This window comes from Dipodomys spectabilis, unplaced genomic scaffold, assembly GCF_019054845.1.
Source record: "Dipodomys spectabilis isolate Male_0828 unplaced genomic scaffold, ASM1905484v1 ptg000039l, whole genome shotgun sequence".
Taxonomy (NCBI): Eukaryota; Metazoa; Chordata; class Mammalia; order Rodentia; family Heteromyidae; genus Dipodomys; species Dipodomys spectabilis.
In genome coordinates, this window is record NW_024870716.1 from 9,602,681 (window position 1) to 9,624,692 (window position 22,012).

A 22,012-nucleotide genomic window follows, 5' to 3' on the forward strand; every position below is an offset into this window, starting at 1 on the left:
GCTCAGCATGTGTCCTGGGCCGTCACAGCATCAGAAGCTCTCTTAGCATTAGAGAATGTTATTATCATGAGGGCAGATGGCTGGAACCTCAGTCTGCTGTAGGGGACTGCTGGCAATGTATCTTTGGTTCCAAATGTGTGGCTGATGTAGTATTGTGCATGTCCCTGCGCGCGTGTGTGTGTGTGCACACGTGAGCACATGCATGTGGGTACTGGGACTTAAACTCAGGACCTTGAACAGTTATTTGGCTTTTATTGTGCAAGACTCTACTACTTGAGCCACTCCTCTACTTAAGGCTTTTTGTTGGTTAAAAGAATCTCTTGAAGCTGGGCGCTGGTGGCTCACACCTGTAATCCTAGCTACTCAGGAGGCTGAGATCTGAGGATCACAGTTCAAAGCCAACCTGGGAAGGAAAGTCCATGTGATTCTTAACTCCAATGAATCACTCCAAAACTGGAAGTGGAGCTGTGGCTCCCTAGCCTTAAGCAAAAAAACTCAGGGATAGCACTCAGGTTCTGAGTTTAAGCCCCATGACCAACAAAAAAAGAAAAAGAAAGAATCTCTTAGTAGCTAGGGTTTACAGGTATGAGCCACCATTTCTGGACTGTGTGTGTGTGTGTGTGTGTGTGTGTGTGTGTGTGTGTGTGTGTGTGTGTGTGTATTTGTATTTAGAAATGTCTGACATAGAAAACAAAGGTATTTGAGTATCAGTGGGTATAAGACATTACCTTATTTATGACACGGTAACCACTCTGTACATCACCTTAGTAATAACAATTTTTTTTTCTGGTCGTGGGGCCTGAACTCTGGGCTGGGCGCTGTCCCTCGACTCTTCAGCTCAAGGCTAGCGCTCTACCACTTGAGCCTCAGTACTACTTCCAGCTTTTTCTGCTTATGTGGTGCTGAGGAATCGAACCCAGGGCCTCATGCATGCAAGGCAAGCACTCTACCACTGAGCCACCTTCTCAGACCATTTAAAAAAAAAGTATTTCTTAGATTTGTCTGCCTGGGCTGGCTTTTACTATGATTCTCAGATCTCAGCCTTCAGAGTAGCAAGGATTACAGACATGATCTACTGGTGCCACTTTGTTTCTGAATATCAGAAACAAATCATTTTCCTTGAAATTTGAGGGTGAGCACTTACTATAACATCTCAGGTGATTCTCTGGTGATTTTATTAGACGTTTCTTCTGGTAATTTTTCTAATACATATACTTTATCTCTAGCAGGTTTTTTTTTCTCCAAGAATTGTTCATTTCCTTGTTTAGGCTATATCCAGATTAGCAAAATAGCATGACAGATACATTCAAAATTTTTATATAATGTTATAAAATGGTCATAAAATTATAAGTATCCTACCTCAAGTTAGTAACAACACATGATTTTCCATCTAAACATTTAAGGATGTATTTATTTGTTGCTGTTATTTCATTTTGTGCCTATGCTGGGACTTTGAACTCAGGGCCTGGGCACTGTCCCTGACCTTTCTTGCTCAAGGTTAGTGCTCTACCACTTGAGCCACAGCACAGTTTTATGCTGGTTAATTGGAGATAAGAGTCTCATGGACTTTCTTGCCCTGCCTGGCTTCAAACCATTATCATCAGATCACAGCCCCCTGAGTAGCTAGGATTACAAGTATGGACCATTGGCACCTGGCTAAAAATAAAGGTATTTTTATACCAGTAGATTAAGCTATGTTTGGCTTTTTTCTTCATTCTGCAAACAGCACCTCCTTTCATACAAGTCCATGAATAAGACTTTATTCTCCTGGTTCAACCAGTGGGCCCCACTGGAGACCTTCCACATTTCCAGCACTCAGAGGAAAATCAGTTGTTTCTTCTGGACTTCTTTGGACTGTGTGAGCTTTGTAAAGATCAGCGGGTGGAGCTCAGAGAGTGGCTCTGCCCTTCATTCACACATGTGCTCAGAACCTGAGCCAAGCTTCAGTAGTTATCAAATAGCCTTCTCATTAATATGAATGGGCTATTTGCCCCCTCTGAAAATTTAAAATTATAAATGTTTGAGGAGTGATACTTTCCCCTTGAGGGGATTACATGGAGTCAGAGTGACTCTGTTCCTATTTGTGTAACCAAAGAAGAGATGTCAAACAGAATTGAAAAGTTAAAATTTTCTTTCTTCTTCCTTCCCCCCTCCCTTTCCTCCCTTCCCTCCCTTCCCTCCCTTCCCTCCCTCCTTCCCTTCCCTCCCTTCAGTCCCCCCTCCCTCCCCCTCCCTCCCCCCTCCCTCCCTCCCTCCCCCCCTTCCTTCCTTCCTTCCTTCCTTCCTTCCTTCCTTCCTTCCTTCCTTCCTTCCTTCCTTCCTTCCTTCCTTCCCTCCCTCCCTCCCTCCCTCCCTCCTTCCCTCCCTCTCTCCCTTCTTTCTTTCTCCCCCCCCCTTCCTTTCTTCCTTTTTTTCCTATGCCAGTCCTGGGACTTGAACTCAGGGCTTAGGCACTGTCCTTGGCCATTGTTTCTCAAAGTTAGCCCTCCACCACTTGGGCCACAGCTACACTTTGGACTTTTTTGATGGTTGAGATAAGAGTCTCATAGACTTTCCTGACCCTTTTTGGCTTCCAACCACGATCCTCAGATCTCAGCCTCCTGAGTAGCTAGGTGTGAGCCACTGGTGACCAGAAAAGTGAAATTTCTAATGTTACTTCTCTTTATAGAAACAATTTTTGTTTGTTGTATCTCTGACACTTCCTTACATGTTTATGGACCACAATGCCTGAGCCAAACAATATCATGCAATATAGAGCTTTGTCTATATCAAACACTATAGAGCTTTGTCTATTAGTGATAAAATTCCTTTATATTTGCAACTAAGAATTGTAATTTTTGCATAATTTGACCTCTGAATTTTATTTTTGGGAACATATACACATATGTGCATACATATATACATGTTTATGTATACACATATATATTGCACTAGGGAACTGAAATCTAAATTTCCTTAAAATATGTATATATTTTGCATTATTTTTTTTTTATTTTGTGGTTGCTTTTTTTTTGGTCTGTCGTGGGGCTTGAACACTCACCCTGGGCACTGTCTCTGAGCGCTTCAGTTCAGTGCGAGAGCTCTACTGTTTGAGCCACAGTGCCACTTCCCATTTTCTGACAGTTAATTGGAGATAAGAGTCTTATGGACTTTCCTTCCTGAGCTGGCTTTGAACTGTGACCCTCAGATCTCAGCCTCCTGAGTATTACAGGCATGGATTACAGGCGTGAGCCACCAGTGCCCAGCTTTCTTTTGTGTGTGTGTGTGTGTGTGTGTGTGTGTGTGTGTATGTGTGTGTGTGTGTGTGTGTGTATGTATTTAAACCATTATTTGATTATAATTTAGGTGTCTTTGGCTCAGTATTAGAAAGTATTTTATTATTTATTTTTTCCAGTAACTGGCACTGGTTTGCTTTATTTCCACCCATTTCCCTCTGATTCTGTGCAGTCCTCCTAGCTTCCCTCAGATGTGCACATGTATATAACATTTGTGGGGTCAAGAACATGGAGTCACCTAAAAATGATGCAATAAAGTAAAAAGAGGTCCATTGTTTCTTGAGTCCTGTTTACTTTGTTATATTTCATTGTGTTTTGAATTTAACATCTGCATATCAGGGAGACCATGTGCTGTTTGTCTCTTTGATCTTGGCTTATTTCACTCAACATGATTTGTTCTAGTTCCATCCATTTCCCTGTGAATGTCATTATTTTGTCCTTTTAATGGCTATGCAATATTCTATTGTACATAGATACCACAATTTTTGGATCCATTCATCTGTGTGGGGCACCTGTGTTGTTTCCATATCTTGGCTATTATGAACAGTGTAGCAATGAGCTTGGATTTGAATGTGTCCTTGTAGCCTGGTTCCTGTTGAGAGTAGATGTCTAGAAGTGGTTTGGCTGGGTTAGGAAAGGTCTATGTTTAGTTTTCTGAGGAACCTCCAGACTGTTTTCCAAAGTGGTTATATTAGTTTACATTCCTACCAGCAGTGCAGTAGTAGGGTTCCTCTTTCCCTACATCCCTGCCAGCATTTGTCATTGGCTGAATTTAGGATATAGGCCATTCTGACTGGGGTAAGATGGTATCTCAGTGATGTTTTTATTAGCATTTCCTTTATGGCCAGGGATGAAGACTATTTCCTCATGAGTTTCTTTGCCATTTTTATCTCTTCTTCTGCTCCCTTACGCATTTAATGATTGGTTTGTTAGATTTGGGAGGGATTAGTTTCTTGAGTTCCCTGTATGTAATGGGTATTAGGCCTTTGTTTGATGTATTGCTGCAAATATCTTCTCCCAATCGGTTGGCTATCTTTCTAGTTTGGTAGCTTGCATTTTCTCTTGATTTTTTTTTAAATGCATTCTGAAAGGAAAGGTTTAATTATGATTTTGCTAATAATGTCTAGTGAGCAAAAGCAGGAGCCACAGGAAAGCTTGGAGAATGTCCATTTAAGTGGAAAATTACCATTGTAAATGTAATATCAGGAATTTCTCCAATAAAATGCTTTAATTTACTATTTGCCAACCATTGCTGGCATCATTGTGTTGGCATAAAGGAAGAGAGGATGATTTTAATTTGATTTCTGACTTAGTTGTTTTCATAGGGTTTATTTTCAAATATGTTTTTAGGGTGGGTGTTAGTGGCTCATGCCTGTAATCCTAGCTACTCAGGAAGCTGAGATTAGAGGACTGAGATTCAAAGCCAGCCCAGGGAAGAAAGTCTGTGAGACTCTTTAATTAATCACTAAAAGGTTGGCAGTGGAGCTATGGCTCAAGTAGTAGAGAGCTAGCTTTGAAGAAATAAACAGGGATGTCACCTAGCCCTGGGTTCAACCCCCAATACTGGCACAAACAGAAAAAAAAAATCATGTTTTCTTTCAATGTTTTATTTCAAGACATGATCTCATTGCTGCATAGTTCTGTTGAATTGTTTTAATTTTCTTGGTGTATAGTGATTGAATAGAAGTGTTCCCTTTTGAGAACCTAAATTAGGATGTCAATTAATAGGAATAAAAGGCAATTGTACTCAAATACTGGGAGAGATAGACATAAATGAACAAGAGCAGGAATTCTGGTAGAATACTAAGATTGCATGGGATTTTTATTGCAGGTATTACAAATCATGGAGGGTGAATGCAATGCTCAGATTTGAATTTTGGAAACTCCAAAGTCATCTCCTTAAGTAACCAGGATTTTTTCCTTTTTTTTTTTTCCCTCAAATTATGCTTCAAATAAGCAGTTTTTTTTTTAAAGTTACTCTCAGAAGGAAATTTTTCCAATAATTGTCTGACTTACTAATCAGAACACACTAAACTTAATTTTAAATGATTACTTGGTGTTCTTTAGGTTTTGGCGTGTCAGTAGTAGGGCTTCAACTCAGGCCCTCGAGGTCTTGCTTGATTTTTTTTTTTTTTTTTTTTGCTTAGGGCTGGTGTTCTACCATCAGAGCCACATCTCCACTAGCTTTTTTTTTCCTGTTTAATTGGAGATAACAGCGTTATGGACTTTCTGCCAAGGCTGATCCTCAGATCTTAGCCTCCTAAGTAGCTAGGATTACAGGAATGAGCCCTGCCACTCAGCTTCACCATTTCTCTCATGAGGATAAAATACAGGACCCCGTTATCACCACTGAGATACAGTTTCTGATACATCAGTACCATTGGTATCTACTTCCTAGTTTTCTACATTTTCAGAAATATGTGTAAAAAAGGATTAAGAGGCACTAGCAGTGATCTTGTGTACTTGTTTACTATTTGCTTTCTCTGAAAAAATATGTAAACACAGTCTGTGCATTCATTTTAAGTTCTCAAACTCCCATGGCAACCTAATACTCCTTCGGGTTGAAGTAACACAAAGGCAATTGATGATGCTTTTCTCTCTGATTTATGTATGAAGTGATGTGATTAGTGGCTCTGCATCCCAAATATTTTTTTATATTAGTGATGACAAACAGGAAGCATTTCTGCATATCTAAATATACTTAACGAAGAATTAAAAAGAAACCTAAAACCAATTCATTCTTCCAAAGAGCTAGTGTTAGAATGTGGAAAATCATATTGCTGGCTCACTGAAATGCAAGATGGGGGAGATTCATGCCTGTCCAACCCAGTTTCTTGTGGTCTAATGAATCAGAACAGATCTACTGTTAGCAATTTAAAAAAAAGTTAGTTATCTGTGCGTATGTTCATGGACATGTATGTGTATGTATTTTTATGGATTTATATCACAGCATTTATATACATATATAAATATTTTGGTTTTCTACCAGATCTAACAGTGTTTTTTGTTTTGTGTTATTCAACAGAAATCTTCTTGACAGAGATACCTTTTCTAAATCTGATCCAAGTAAGTGTATATGATTTGCTTTTTGAAACAATCTACTTGTTTTGCTTACTTGATTTGGCAAAAATTGTAGGAAGATCGTCAGTGTTTCCTATGCATTTGTTTTAAATCCTAGGAAATCAGAGCTGGTGGGGTGGGTAGGGTGGGGAGAGTCTCAGTTCCTCCTGGCCTTTCTAACTGGTCAGGACTATAACTAAAGAGGAAGCCACTTGTCACTGAGATTGGGATGAAAATGCAAATGACTGTAATGTAGGGGCAGGTTTTATGAAATCACAGCCTCATGATATAGGCACAGAATAGAAATGTTATTTAAAAATAATTGCCATGGGTCATAATGTGGAGTGATTGAGGCACTTCAAATTTAGTCATTAAAAAAAATAGAAGTGAGCTGGCGCCCATGGCTCACACCTGTTATCCTAAATAGTGATAGTGAGAGGGTCACAGTTTGAGGCCAGCCTGGGTAGAAAAGTTCCAAAGACCTAATCTCAAAAATAATCAGCATCTAAGCCTCAGTGACTTTTATGTCTACTATCGTAGTTATGAAGGAGATCAAGATCTGAGCATCATAGTTGGAAGCCAGCCCATACAGACAAATCTGAAAAACTCTTATCTCCAGTTAACCAGCAAAAAAGCTGGAAGTGGAGGTGTGGCTCAAATGGTAGAGAACCAGCTTTGAGCGCAAAAACTAAGCCAGAGCATGAGACCTGAGTTCATGCCCCAGTACCAGCAACATAAAAATAGTGGTCAGCAAATATTCTGCTGGAGGAATGGCTCAAGTGGTAGAGCACCAGCCTAACAAGTACACAGCTTTGAGTTCTAACCCTAGCATCCTCACAATAATAGCGATAGAAATCAATGCACAGTAAAAGCATAAAAATAGTATATAAAGACACATGCCTACCTTCTAGTATGAACTGAATTTTTTTGATTCTCAGGGATATTGGAAATTGGCAATAACTTGTAAAATGAAAAGGGTAATTTGCATGAGAAAGCAACAGAATTAAGGATACATCCATTAAAGTATAAACTAATTATTTGTATAAATTAATTCCAAATCTCCAAAAATTTGGTAGTTGATATCCAACAGTTCTGTGTTCCTACAAATATGATTTCATTACAGAGTAAAAATCATTGTCAGATTCTAGAAGATTGTTAAGGTTATTAGTTAGGAAAAGAAACAGCATTTGGTGGGTTAAAAACTCTTGAGGTTTATTTGATAATTTTTAATCCTTAAATCTTTATGTAAAATTTGAGAATCTCCCTCTCATAGACTTGCTTTCTTGATTTGTGAGATTTCTCTCTCTTCTTTATTTTCCTTTTTCTTTCTGTCTTCTCTTTCCCTTCCCTGCCTCCTTACCTCCCTCCCTTCTTCCCTTCCTCCTTTTCATACTGCATTTTGAACTTAGGGCTTCATGCTTAGTGGGACATGCTTTACTGCTTTGACCATGCCTCCTGCTCTTTTTAGCTGATTAATTGGAGATAGAATCTTGAGAACTTTTCTGCAACCTGGCTTCAACCTAAAATCTTCCATATTTCAGCCTCGTGATTAGCTAGGATTGTAGGCACAATTCATGGGCTGCTTGTAGGATTCCTTACCCATTTACAAATATTGAGGGTAGGTAGTATAACTATTAGAATAATGTTTGCTCCAGATTGTCCCTTTTGTGTTAGTTTTGAACACTTTAAGTATCTTAGGAACAATTCAGAAAGATATTTTAATAGACATATCTACCTACACACTGAAATACATCAAATTGTTAAAAGATGATTTAAAAAGTTATCTATATCTGTAATGTAATATGAAGACTAAGGAAATACAGTATTCTCTATGTGCATGATTAACTTCAAATATTTATTTTCTGCTTCTTTAAAGTAATTTTTAAAAAATGACTATTTCATGACAGTTTTTTTGGTAAATGGTATTGCACATTTAATTTTGATGTAGCCTTTGGACATTTGAAATAGAAATTGTATACATTTACATTTGATGTTTAGAAGAGTTATTTATATATATGTATTTTCTTCTTTTACCTTTTGTAGTTTGTGTCTTATACATTCAAGGAGTTGGAAATAAGGAATGGAGAGAGGTAAGGTAAAAAAGCTTTAACAATTAAATGAGGGGCTGGGAAGGTGGCTCAGCGGTAAAGTGCTTGCCTCGCATGCACGAGGCCCTGGGTTCGATTCCCTCAGTACCACATAAGCAGAACAAGTCAGAAGTGTTGCTGTGGCTCAAGTGGTAGAGTGCTAGCCTTGAGCTGAAGAGCTGAGGGACAGTGCCCAGGCCCAGAGTTCAAGCCCCATGACTGGCCAAAAAAAAAAAAAAAATTAAATGATCTTGATGCTGTTACAACTTGAGGTGAAACACTCCTTTATATAGTTAGGGCTTTTTCTTTTTAAATTTTTATTATTTAATTCATTATTATCTTTAAGTAGTTGTACAAAGCAGTCTCAACAAGTTGACCTATGAGTAAAGTGCATTTTGATCAGTTGTACCCTTTCTAGCATTTTCTCCCATCTCTCCCACTCCCAACATCCCCTTATTACCTCCTTCCATTTTCATATGTGTACATTGAGATTTATGACCCCATTCACCCACCCTTCCTTTCCAAATTTATGTTGAAATCTTTTTTTTCTTTTTAAACGTATTCAGTTTTTTTTTTTTTTTGGTCATTTTTTGGTCTTTGAGTTTTGTTTGGAGGACACACAACGATGCCTTATGAATATTTGACTTATTCATGAGTTTCATCTGAAGTATTCTAGACTTGAGACTTGACTCAGCCAGAGTGAAATTTAATAGATTTGAATCTATTTGACAGGATTTGACATGATGCCTCATAGAATTGAATTCCGTGGTCCCAGTCTCATTTTTAGAGGTCAGCTGTTGATTTTTGATAAAAATCGTGCACAGAAGGGCTGTAAGTAGGTGTTCCATATCAACTCTTACCTGGTTTAATTTTATTTTTATTTCCTCAGGAAGAAAATTGTTTGGAAATAAAGCAGAAGCTCAGTTTCCTAACATAAATACTCATTATTTAATGAGCACATGGTGAAGAGGCTGAAATATAACTTTAATTACTTCATTTTTTTCTGGACTATCTCCACGCACACGTGGAAGCATGATCTGCGAAGTGATGAAGTGTTTTACAATTAATGGCATTCCCATCTGCCCAGCATTGCGGGTTCTGTCTCATGAAGGCAGTACATTGTTAAATGAGGTTACAGTTTCTGGTTACATTTTCCTAGTGAGAGCTATGTGCTATTAGCTGACACAGATTGCTTTGTGCTAGCTATTTTAGCAATGTGTCTTAATTCTGAGAGAGAGGCTAAGACTAGATCATTGTAATCTATTCTCAAAAATGGAGGGGAAAAAGTCTCCAAAATTAAATCTCTTGGTCATGAATGACATTCGGTATATAACTCAGCTCGAGTTTCTTCTATGGATTTGTTGGTTGGCCTAATAGGATTTATGTACACAATTTTAGCAGCGTAATCTCTGACTGGTGGGCCCTGTTGGTTCTGGTGAGGGAACACATTATAGTGGGAATATATAGTGTTGAAAAATACCTCAACTCATCACCAGGAAGCAATAGAGATCTTGGGAGGGGCTGTGACCCAACAGTCTCCTTCTAAGGCACCTCCCCTCCCCCACCAACCAATGACCTAAAACACTCCCACTAGGCTTCATCTTTTAAATTTCCACCACTCCCAAGAGTGTTGCCAAGGAGAACAGCCCTGGGAAGAAACCAACTTATAGCATTTCTGTGCCTGTCAACCCAAAGCTTCATACCATCATACTATGTAAATATGTTCCGACTATCCCTAAGCATCAAAAGGCCAAGTTCAAACATTCCTTCGTGATGCAAGGAAAGCTCAGCTGTGAGCCCATGGGGGAAAAATATCACACAGAAAGTTGCATGCTTCTAAGGTTCTGTGATTGTGTATAGTTCGGGTTCGTTGTCTCAATGTGACAGAATGGAAGGAAAGGTTGCAGGGCGATAGGGTAAGAAGTTGAGAGCTTTTATGACAGGAGGCAAGATGTACAGACTGTCTGTAAGAGGAGCTCCACCAGATACAGAATTATGAGGCAGGAGAGGTTGGGAAGGTGGCTCAGTGGTAGAGTGCTTGCCTTGCATGACTGAGGCCCTGGGCTCGATTCCTCAGCACCACATAAGCAGGAAAAAAAAAGCCGAAAGTGGCGCTTTGGCTCAAGTGGTAGAGCGCTAGCCTTGAGCTGAAGAGCTGAAGGACAGCGCCCAGGCCCAGAGTTCAGGCCCCATGACTGGACCCCAAAAAAAGAATTATGAGGCAGGAAAAGTGTGGAGAGGCAAAGTTTATTTGAAAGTAAGATGCCAGGGGAAATGGAGGCAATGCCTTTTTGCTAGTGGCAGGATGGTATAACCCCCAACCCAGATTCCCGATAATGAGGGCTTGCTCATGTCATCAGATGTCTTACTCACCTGCTTTCCAGCCATGGGGCAGGAGAGGAAGGTAGAGTTGGGAAAGGAAGAGGAGGAGGAAGAGGATGAGGGAGAAGAGGAGGAGGAGGAGAAAAAAGGGAGAGGAGGAGAAGGAGGAGAAGAGGAAGAGGAATACTGATTTCTCCATGTAAGAGAAAAAGAAGTGGAACTTGGAAACTGGTAACTCTACTGTAGGCTTATGAGGCTCCCTCTGTTATAGTCCTTTTGGTGATTCTTGGCTCCTCTGGCATCAGGTCGAGTCATGTGCCCACATCACCATCCAAGGGAAGGTGCGCTTGTTCCCTGCTCTAGAGTGATCAAGGCCTTTGCTCTCTCAGAGGTTTTATGTCATCTTCCTCAGAGGGAGGATACAGGCTCCACAACCTATCTTTGCTTTCCCCAAGGGTCTCAGGGGTTGTCACATTCAGTGACCTCAATACAATGGCAGGACAAGCATGGGTCAACCTTACTGTTCCTGAAGGAGGAATTGAAAAAGATAGAATCATGGGTAACAGTGGAACCCAGCCTGGCACATATTAAATCTTAGATCACAACATCTGCTATGTAGAGGATACTGGTAGGAACTGGAGTCCCAAGGGATGGGGCACCCCTGTGGCTGCAGCCCATGTGACCTCTCATATGAGTGCTATAGTCCCACAATCCCTTGCAAGGGCATGCTCCCAATGGCCTAAAGACCTTTTCCCAGGCCTCACGTGTGTGTGTGTGTGTGTGTGTGTGTGTGTGTGTGTGTGTGTGTGTGTGTGTGTGTGTGTGTGTGTGTGTGTGTGTGTGTGTGTGTGTGTGTGTGTGTGTGTGTGTGTGTTGAACTCCGGGCCTGGGCACTGTCCCTGAGCTTTTTTTTGCTCAAGCCTAGCATTCTACCACTTGAACCATAACTCCACTTCCAGCATTTAAAAAAAATTCTTTTGGTGTTAATTTTGTTGTTTAATTGCCCAAGATGGCTTCAAATCTTAATCTTTAGATCTCAGCTTCTTGAGCAGTTAGGTGCTTGGCTGAGAGTTTATTCTTATTGGGTGCTAAGTGGTTATTTTAGTTTAAAAATCTCCCTTGCTTAAAAATCTCCTCATCCTTTCCAAGAGCTTAAGCAGTGAATTAGCAATTTCTTCTGTAAAGTGGGGCATCGGTGGCTCACTCCTGTAATCCTAGCTACTTAAGAGGCTGGGATCTGAGGATCACAGTTCAAAGCTAGCCTAGGTAGGAAAGTCTGAGACTCTTATCTTCAATTAAACACCAGAAAGCCAGAAGTGGCACTGTTGCTCAAAGTGGTAGAGTATTAGCCTTGAAAGAAAAAGCCCAGGGACAGCGCTCAGGCCCTAAGTTCAAGCCCCATCACCAACAACAACAAAAAAAGGAAATTTCTTATGCTATCTATAAGTTCTGTCATAACAGTAATGTCTATTGACTATCTCAGGCCCTTCTGCCTTCCTTGTGTTGCAGCAAGCTGTGGAATGTGTGTTGGTACAATCCATGTTATACACACAGAGTCAGAAGTATGGGTAGGTTAAGTCATTTGAGTGAAGTTGTTCCATCATGATTGACACAATGGGTTTCAAACTAGGTTGTCAGGCTCCAGGCTCTTGCTGCTAAACTACCCTAGACAAAATTCTCATCTGTTCCCAGCCAGGACATTCTGCTTTTATAAATGGAACATCTTAAACTTGATTCAGAGTGAAAGACAAATAAGAAGCCAATTATTAAAAAAGTAGCATGCCTTTAAAATAAAACACTGAGAGAACAGAATACTTATGCTGACTCTTGTTCTTTGAAGGAGCAGAAAATATTAGCCAATGGAAATCCTAGCCAAAGAGGATGTGAGCCAGGTACCTGTGGCTCACATCTGTACAGTGCTCAGCCCCTCAGTTCAAACCCCAATAAATAAGTAACTAAATATAAACAAACAGATGAATGAATGAAAAATAACTAAAGATGATATGTAAACAATACAAAGTTGGTGGAAGTGCTAAGAAATAGGAGCCAAAATTGTGCAGAATGTGATAGAGGAGAATGGAAAAATATCACTTGTTGTCAACTGTTTGTGTTTACTGTCTATAGAACTACTGTGTTCTGAAAAGTTTATTTATATTTATTTTTGTGCCAGTACTAGGACTTGAACTCAGGGCCTTGAGCACAGCCCCTAAGCTCTTTGGCTCAAGGCTAGCATTCTACCATAGCACCACTTCTGGTTAATTGGAGGTAAGAGCCTCATGGACTTTCCTGCATGGGCTGGCTTTGAACCACAATCCTTAGATCTCAGTCTCCAGAGTAGCTAGGATGACAGGCATAAGCCACTGATGCTTGGCTGAGAAGCTTATTTTTAAAAATTTCTCCCATTTATGAAAGCTGAGGAGTCCAATATCAAAGCTCAGGGACCCCTGTCTCATGGGAGTCTTTATGTTGTATCTTGAAGTGGCTGGAAGTCAGAGAGGTGAAGGGGTGCTGTCACAGGGAAGCAAAGGTCAGAACTCATGGACTCATCTGTATCAAAGTAACCCGCTCCTTCTACAGAGAACCCATTCTCTCAGTAATGTCATTAATACAGTAATAAGAGCACAGTTAGTCTCTTAAAACACCCATCTCTTAACATTATTGAATCAGGGAATTAAGTTTCTAAGCAGGAACTTGGCTGTAAATATTTCAAGCCACAGATAGCGCCAATTAGAAGGCAATTGTAACAGGAGTTTCAGATAGTTTAAAAAGTTAAAGAATAAGAGAATGTTCTAGAGAAATGGAAAGGAAGTAAAGGTACAGTAGACAGACATTGTCTTAGCAACTTGATGGACTTGCTGGATTGGATCCTGGAGGCTCTTGCCTATAATTCTGGCTACTCAGGAGGCTGAGATCAGAGAATTGTTAAGTTCAAATCCAGCCCCAACAGATAAATTCTTGAGACGCCATCTCCGATTAACTAACATAAAGTCACACTAGGTGGCATGGCTTGGGTGTAGAGTTCCAGCTGTATGAAAAAAGTTGAATGGGGAGAAGAGGATCTGAGTTTAAGCACTAGTATCAGCAAAAAAGAAAAAACAAAAAGGAAGAGAGTTAAAAAAAAAGAAACATCCTGTAGTTTTTACTTAATTTCCATCAAACAATTTGAGAAAGAGTCCTTATTTTGAAATCTAGGATCATGTCATGGTTAAAGGCACCCTCTCCATGACTCTCTCCCCATCTGTGATATGAGGAATGGCTGTTATAATTCTAGCTTATACTTTGATTGTGATGCTTAAATGTGAACCACTGATGGGAGAAGCTGGCACATAGGAAGACTGTGCAATTAAGGAAACATTGGGATTTTGAGGAATGAAATACTTGTGGAAGAATAAAAAAAAAACTAGCAAGTGGTGGGTAAGTGAATGTCCACATGATAAAATGTTCTAAAATTCCTCATACCAGCTCAGCAGTTGATGGAGCAATGACCTATGGGATTTATTTGGCCTCAAACCTAATCTGCAGCAGTGATGTTTCCCAGCTGCTAGAACACTAATGCAATCTGGGAGTTCACTGATGGATGGTATAGCTCGCATCAAGGAGGCTAATGCTATTAGAGTCAACCAAATGGGGTTTTTGTTTTGTTTTTTTTTTTGTTTTTGTAGGTCAAAAAGGGTGGAGTGTTATGATTCAGTGTAATCTGATAGTGTGTTTTTCTGCTCCATCGTGTTTTTATTGCGCTTAGCACAAAAATTTACTGTGTGAACTTTTTTGGGGGGCGGTTCTAGATTTTAATCTATCAGAACGCCAATGTGCTGGAGAAGACTGCTATCTTTTGATTGGTTGATGGATAGATGGATGGATGATTGATGGATAGATGGGTGATTGATTGGCTGATAGATGTCTGGATGATTGATGGATGGATGGATGGATAGATAGATGGATTCCAGTATGAGGATTTGAACTCAGGACTTTGGGCTGCCATTGCAGCTTGATGAAGAAGTAGAAATGGGAACCTGGCCATGTGCAGGAGGGAGAAAGGAAGAGTCACACTCACCCGTCTCATGGCGGTGGATTTGTTCTTTTCAGACCTGACCCACTCCCAAGAGACAGCAGTAACCCCATTCATAAGGAATCCCTGCCCTCACCTTGTTTTCTTTTACTAGACCTCATCTCTTAAAGACTCTAGCTGGGTGCTAGTGGCTCACTTCTGTAGTCTTAAACTACTCAGGAGGCTGAGATTTCAGGATTACAGTTTGAAACCAGCCTAGGCAGAAAAGTCCTGGAGTCTCTTTATGTCCCAAATAGTCTCTTTATGTCAAAAACTTGTAAGTGGAGTTGTGACTCAGTGGTAGAGTGCAAGCCTTGAGTGAAAAAGCTAAAAGACAGCAAGAACGCAGGCCCTGATTTCAAGCCACAGTACTAGAACAAAAAAGAAAGATTCCAGCCCATTGTCATGATTTTTTTTATTCTGGGGAAAATCCATAGCACTTCAAAATTAATTACAAGTATTTTATCTTTTATAAATGACAATCGAATGGGTTGCTGATAAGGAAGCCACCTTAGTGAATTGAGTCTGTAGGTATGTTTTTACTTATGAAAGTAAAATATGGCACTAATAGGTAGTTAGCCATGATGTATGAAAAGCAATGCTTTAAAATCTTGTAAAATTTTAAGAATGTGATTTAACTTCCCAGAGTTAATATAATCTTTAGCCTAGAGTTTTAAAATACTGTGATCCTCCAACAACAAATCCTCAAAGAAACAACCGCCCCTTAATAAGTGGGCTAAAGACTTAAAGAGAGACTTCTCTGGAGAGGAAATAAGAATGGCCAATAGACACATGAAGAAATGCTTAACTTCTCTAGCCTTAAAGAAATGTAACATTGAGATTCCACCTCACCCCAGTTAGAATGGATATTTTAAGAAATCCAGTAACAACAGATGCTGGCAGGAATGTGGCCAGAAGGGAACCCTACTGCATTGTTGGTGGGAGTGTAAACTTGTTCAACCACTTTGGAAAGCAGTATGGAGATTCCTCAAAAGACTGTACATAGAGCTCCCCTATGACTTAGCAGTCCCGCTTTTGGGCATTTACCCAAACGATCACAAACAAGGCCATATTAAAGCTACCAGCACAATTGTGTTTATTACAGCATTATTCACCATAGCTAAGATATGGAACCAACCCAGATGCCTCTCAGTAGATGAATGGATCAAGAAAATGTGGTATATGTGTGTGTGTGTACACACACACACACATACACACACACACAATGGAATTCTGTGCCTCCATCAGAAAGAATGACACTGCCCCATTTGTTAGGAAATGGAAAGGCTTGGAAAAAATTATATTAAATGAAGTAAGCCAGGCCCAAAGAAACTTAGGTCCCATGGCTTCCCTTTTTTGCAAAGTAATTAGTATACATCTAGGATAATCTTACTAGACAAGCAGAAAAGGTCAAAAGGTGTGTATATATGACCATATAAAATGATGCTAAGCAAAATGAACCCCAAGATAGGGATACAGAGGTTTTTTTCTTTGTCGCTGTACTATGTGACTTTTTGTTCTTTTGTATGTTTTTCCCCATGGTATAACCCCTGTTTTCACTGTATTTGATTTGGGTGCCCTGCATCTTGTATATACATTTTTCTGATTTGGGGAGGGGAAGAGAAATAACAAAATGCTGAAACAAGGATACAGTTTGACCCATTGTAACAATGAGATGTACAAGACACTATGTTGAAAACAAACTTTACAACTTGGTAGGGGGGAGGGAGGAGCAAGGGGGAGGGGTGCCAGGGGAAAAACAAAGGAGAGGGTAACAATGCTCAATAGGAAATGTACTCATTACCTTACTGATGTAACTGTACAGTATCTTTGCAATAAAATATATATAAAATTTAAAAAAGAAATGTACTCATTACCTTACTGATGTAACTGTAACCTCTCTGTACAGCACCTTTACAAGAAAATAAAATTTTTAAAAAAGGATCCCAAAAGGATTCTGCCTCTTAACTGTAAAAATAAAATACTGTGATCCACAAAAGTTGAAGGAGTTTAGACTTTTCTACATTTGATAGGTAATCCTTAGAGATAATGAAGCACTGATACATTTTTTGATGGTTAGTGCTTTCAGTAAATTCTCAAAAATAGGCATAATTCTAAAATTCAAATGAAAGTGCCTCATGTCTTAACTAAGAATATGAAAAAAGTCTCTCTCTTGACATCATGTTAAACAACAATACTGGAAGTAAATCAGTCGCTCTGTGTGTGTGTGTATTTCCATCTCTAGGAACACAGCATTGATCTCTCTCATCATGTAAGATCAAAGTAAAGTCTTCAGATTGTCAGCTTGTCATCTTAAAAATAGGTGAATTGCAGATTGTTGATTTGTGGGGGCAGAGGAGACTATTGGACAGGAAAGCTGAGCCATCAAATTTCTATGGAGGAGCAAGTATATTCATTGTGTGATTATGATTGTGTGATTGTGTGTGTGTGTGTGTGTGTGTGTGTGTGTGGCATGTTCTGTGTTGGCTAGATGTCTATAATCCTAAACTGAGCTTTATTGATTTAATATAGTTTAATAATCTGTCTTAATAGTATGTCTGTTTTATAAAGATTATTTATTTCTCTTGACTGATTTCTGGGAATTGTGTTTCGCTTATCACTAAAGCTAAGCATAGTCAATAATATAATCTCTGAATTCAGGAGTTGGGCAGTTTTGGAGGGGGCATTTGCGCTGAACCTCTTCTGCTTCAGCTCAGTGGACTGTGACACTGGGTAGCTGTGCGGGGCCATAATACAATGAACTTAAAAAAGGAACACTTCTTCAAGTAAAAGCTACTTATTGCCAGGAATTAAGAAAATTCATAAATGCATAACAAATTAGGAAATAATTAGAACAAACCTGCCACATTCTGACATACCTTATATTTTTTATTTGTATGGGAGTATGTATAGAGAGTTAAACAAAATTCAAATTATAGCTGGGCTCTTATAGCTCATGCCTGTAATACTAGCTACTCAGGAGGTGGAACCCTTGGAGATCATGGATGAAGTCATCCAGGATAGGAAAGCCTTTGAAATTCTATCACTAGCCAAAAGCCGATCTGGAGGTGTGGCTCAAGTGATAGAGCACGAGCTGAATAAGTGTGTAAGTCCTGAGTACCTGTACAATCCCAGTACCTGTACAGAAATATACTATGCATCACTATTGATTCTTTTTCCCTTCTGAGTGGCCTAGAGAGGAATAAAGACCACTGTTATTTAGCAACATGAAGGACACTTGCCCTGTCCCCAGAAGCAATTTTGGAACCATGTGTCAAAAGACATGTCCAAATGACTTTAGTCACGGAGCTCTAGCCCAAGTCTTAGAGCACCAGCCTTAAGAAAAAAAAAAGCTTAGGAATAGCCTCCAGGCCCTGAGTTCAAGACCCAGGACTAGCATGAAAGGAAGGAAGGAAAGAAGGGCCCTCTGCCCCAGAATTCTTACCTAGAAAAATAAAATTTAGTGTTATTTATCTTATAGTAATGTTAGAATAAAGATTCAAAGTAATATAGGAAAGTGGATATACTTACTAAATTTTATTTATTTTTCTTGGATGGGGAACTCAAACTTGCTACCTGATGTTTTTACTCATTGGCTGGCACTCTACCACATGAGACAGGCTACATTTCTTATTGGCCAAAATAAGTGGTTATTAGTGTCGAAAGATTGGTCCAGTTATTGTGTTACATTAATTAACTAAACTAATTAGTTAATTAATGTAACACAATAACTGGACCAATCTTTAATTAGTTAATTAATTAGTTAGTTAATTAATTAATGTGTGTGTTTTATTGGTTCATGATATAAGAGATTGTCTAGTAGCATTAAGTTTTGCAAGTTACGCCTCTGGAAGGAAGCAACTATGTGGCAGTAGTCCTAGCAAATCCTTTGTCGATAATATTTTGGACCTTTGTTTTATTAATGAAATTTAAGAAAATTTCTGACCTTTACATTTAACAGATTAGCATGATTCATCACTTTTCTTATTAAAGAGAGAATATTTTCCTTGGACTTTTAATAAATGTTGGTTCTCTGATAAGATAGGTGCCTGATTGTATAATATTATTCGGACCTGAGACTAGATTCCCCACATTTGGGTTCGTGACAGTTGGTGAAGAATCCAAGCCAAGGACAAAAAGATTTTTGGAAAGCAGGTGCCAGTGGTTCACACCTGGAATTCTAGCTACTCAAGGGGCTGAGATCTGAGGATTGCTGTTCAAAGCCAGCCCAGGTAGAAAGGTCTGTGAAACTTCTCGAAAAAAGCTGGGAAATGGAGCTGTGGCTCAAAGTGATAGAGTGTTAGCCTTGAGTGAAAAAGCTTAGGGACAGAACCCAGACCCTGAGTTCAAGTCCTACGACTGACAAGAAAAAAAATAGAAACAGGGATTAGATCTCTGGAGGCTCTTCTTGAAGTTTTCACTTGATCAAATCATTAGGAAATATATGAGTATATTTTAAAGACACTTTAACTTTATAATAACCATAAAAAGTCTTAATTTCAACCTCTCTCTTGTCTCTCAACAGTTTGGAAGAACTGAAGTGATTGATAATACTTTAAATCCTGACTTTGTAAGAAAATTTATTCTGGACTACTTTTTTGAAGAAAGAGAGAACCTTCGTTTTGACTTGTAAGTTGTACTCAAATTTGCCATTTTAGAACTTAGTTTTATTAGTGTTTAAGTCTAGGTCCTGTGGTTACCCTTTTTTTTTTTGTTGTTGTTACATTGAATACTGAGTCACATTGGCAAGAAAGAGATGGGGTTCTTTCTTCCTGACCCAGGGCATGTTGGGTGTGACACACCTGCATTAGGCTTTCTGGTAACTGGAACAACAGGCATGTTCTATCTAGCTCAGCTCCTTGACATGAGGTCTCTTAAACAGGTTTTTCTCTCCTACTCTGGCATTGAACTGTGATGTCACCAATTCTATACTCCCAAGTAGCTAGGATTACACCACTGGTGCCTGGATTTTTCTCTTTCTCTCTCTGTGTGTGGAGTTAGGGCCTCTCTCACACATGCTGGCCAGTGCTCTACCACTCAGCCCTTCCCCCCCCATCTCTATAAACACCTTTCTAATAACAAAAGTTATCACTATCTTACTGCAGAAAGCTCTAATTTACCACCGAATGCAAGGAAGTCTTTTACTGTTAATTGTTTTATTTTCCTTTAATATTTATACAGTAAGATAACCTCCAGTGCTTCTGTGTAAGAGGCATGTTTTAACAGTCTTGGTCTTTTGAGGAAGCTGGTTATTTATCTTTAGTATTTTATTTATTTGTTTGCTTGCTTGCTTTGTTGTGTGAGACTGGAGATTGAACCCTGGTCCTTGTGTGTACTGTGTTCCTCCACTTGAACTAGACCCCCCTCCCCCAGGTGTTTTGTATTTTGTTTTTGAGGCTGTATCTTGCTAACTGGCCTCAAAAATCTCAATCCTCCTGCTTCCAGAGTAGCCGAGATTACAGCCAGGTAAGATGAGTGCTCGCTGAGTAATCACTACTTTTATCAGACAAAATGTATTAGGTTCCCCTTGTTTTTTGTTTCTTAGAAATTCCTTTGCAAAGAATGAAAATCAAGCTTATGAGAAGCAAATGTGGAACAGAGTATGACAACTTGTAACAACTCACCCTGCTTGTTCTGGGGTCTGTTGTTATTGAAAACAGACAAGAGTCTTGTTTTGTTCAGGCAATCATAGCATACGTTAGCCTAGATTTCAAAATAAAGAAACAGTCTTTCTCAAATGGCTTTGTGACTGTTCAGTAACAACTCTAGCATGCTTTTATGCTTTCATCTTTTGGTCTTCTTTTATTTATGTATTGAATTTTCTAGTACTGGGGCTTGATCTCAGCTTTTTTGCTCATGACTGGCATTTTACCACTTGAACCACACCTCTAGTCTGGCCTGATGCTAGTTAATTGGAGATTGAGTCTTAAGGCTTTCCATGCCTGGGCTGGCTTTGAACTGCACGATCCTCAGATCTCTTTAGTTAACCAACAAGTTCTTCAAGTTGCTAAGTGAGGCAATGTTTGTCTATTGTACCTGTATTTCCTTTAATCAGATTTAAATTTATCTGAACAAAACCAACGTTAGGTGAATTTTTCTTCTCGTTCCTTGTTTCCCTCTTTCTCTCTTTTGTTCTCATTCTGTTCATCTGCATTATTTCCTGTCATGTAAAATTAATAAACACTTATGATAAGCTTAAAGACATTGAAAAGGTGAAAATTCCCTGTTATCTCTGGTGCTCGTTGCCCATGCCTGTAATCCTAACTACTTGGGAGGATGAGAATGGCCAATCAGGGCAGAAAAGTTTGTGCAACACCTTCTCAACTCAGTTGCTGGATATATTCATGCTAACTTGAAGGGAGGCTGAGATTGTGAGGACTTGATTCCAGGCCAACCTCAGGCTGTAAAATTCACTAGACTTCATTTCAACTGAAGAAGCTGGGTTTTGTGGTGCACCCCTGATATCTCAGCTATGATGGGAAACTTAAAATAGGTAGATCACAGTCTAAGAGTGTACCTAGGCAAGAAGTGAGAGCCTATCTTGAAAATAACCTGAGCCGGGCGCTGGTGGCTCACGCCTGTAATCCTAGCTACTCAGGAGGCTGAGATCTGAGGATCGCGGTTCAAAGCCAGCCTGGGCAGGAGAGACCGTGAGACTCCTATCTCCAATAAACCACCAGAAAACTGGAAGTGGCGCTGTAGCTCAAGTGGTAGAGCGCTCGCCTTGAGCTGAAGAGCTGAGGGACAGCGCCCAGGCCCAGAGTTCAAGCCCCATGACCGACAAAAAAAAAAAAAAAAAAAAAAAAAAAAAGAAAAGAACCTGAGATCTGAGGATCTTGGTTCAAAGCCAGACTGGGCAGGAAAGTCTGTGAGACTCATTATCTCCAATAAACCACTAGAAAACTGGAAGTGGCGCTGTGGCTCAAGTGGTAGAGCACTAGTCTTGAGCTGAAGTGCTGAGGGACAGTGCCCAGGCCCAGAGTTCAAGGCCTACAACTGACAAAAAAAAAATAATCAACACAAGACCAGAGTCTATGGTTCACATCTATAATCCTAGTTATTTAAGAGGCTGAGATCTGAGGCTCACGGTTTGAAACCAGCCAGGCAGAAAAATCTGTGAGACTCTCATCTCATCTTTTTGCTGAACAAAGACTGAAGACCTTAGCAGAAAATTAACTAAAGCAAAAGAAAGGGCGGGGGGCGCTGGCTGGAGGCATAGC

The 22,012-nt window shown here is 39.7% G+C and overlaps 1 protein-coding gene across 2 annotated transcripts in view; it reads left to right on the plus strand.

Annotated features, from left to right (window-relative positions):
- Positions 1-22,012, plus strand: part of Cpne8 (copine 8) — a 158,849-nt gene that overhangs the window by 23,135 nt on the left and 113,702 nt on the right. Inside the window, exons 2-4 of one of the 2 annotated variants that reach the window (XM_042677716.1) lie at positions 6,301-6,341; positions 8,379-8,425; positions 19,318-19,421. In XM_042677716.1, coding sequence (XP_042533650.1) covers positions 6,301-6,341; positions 8,379-8,425; positions 19,318-19,421 — 192 coding nt within the window. Of the gene's footprint in view, positions 1-6,300; positions 6,342-8,378; positions 8,431-19,317; positions 19,422-22,012 lie in introns of those variants that run through there. The other variant, XM_042677717.1, reaches the window with a different exon arrangement.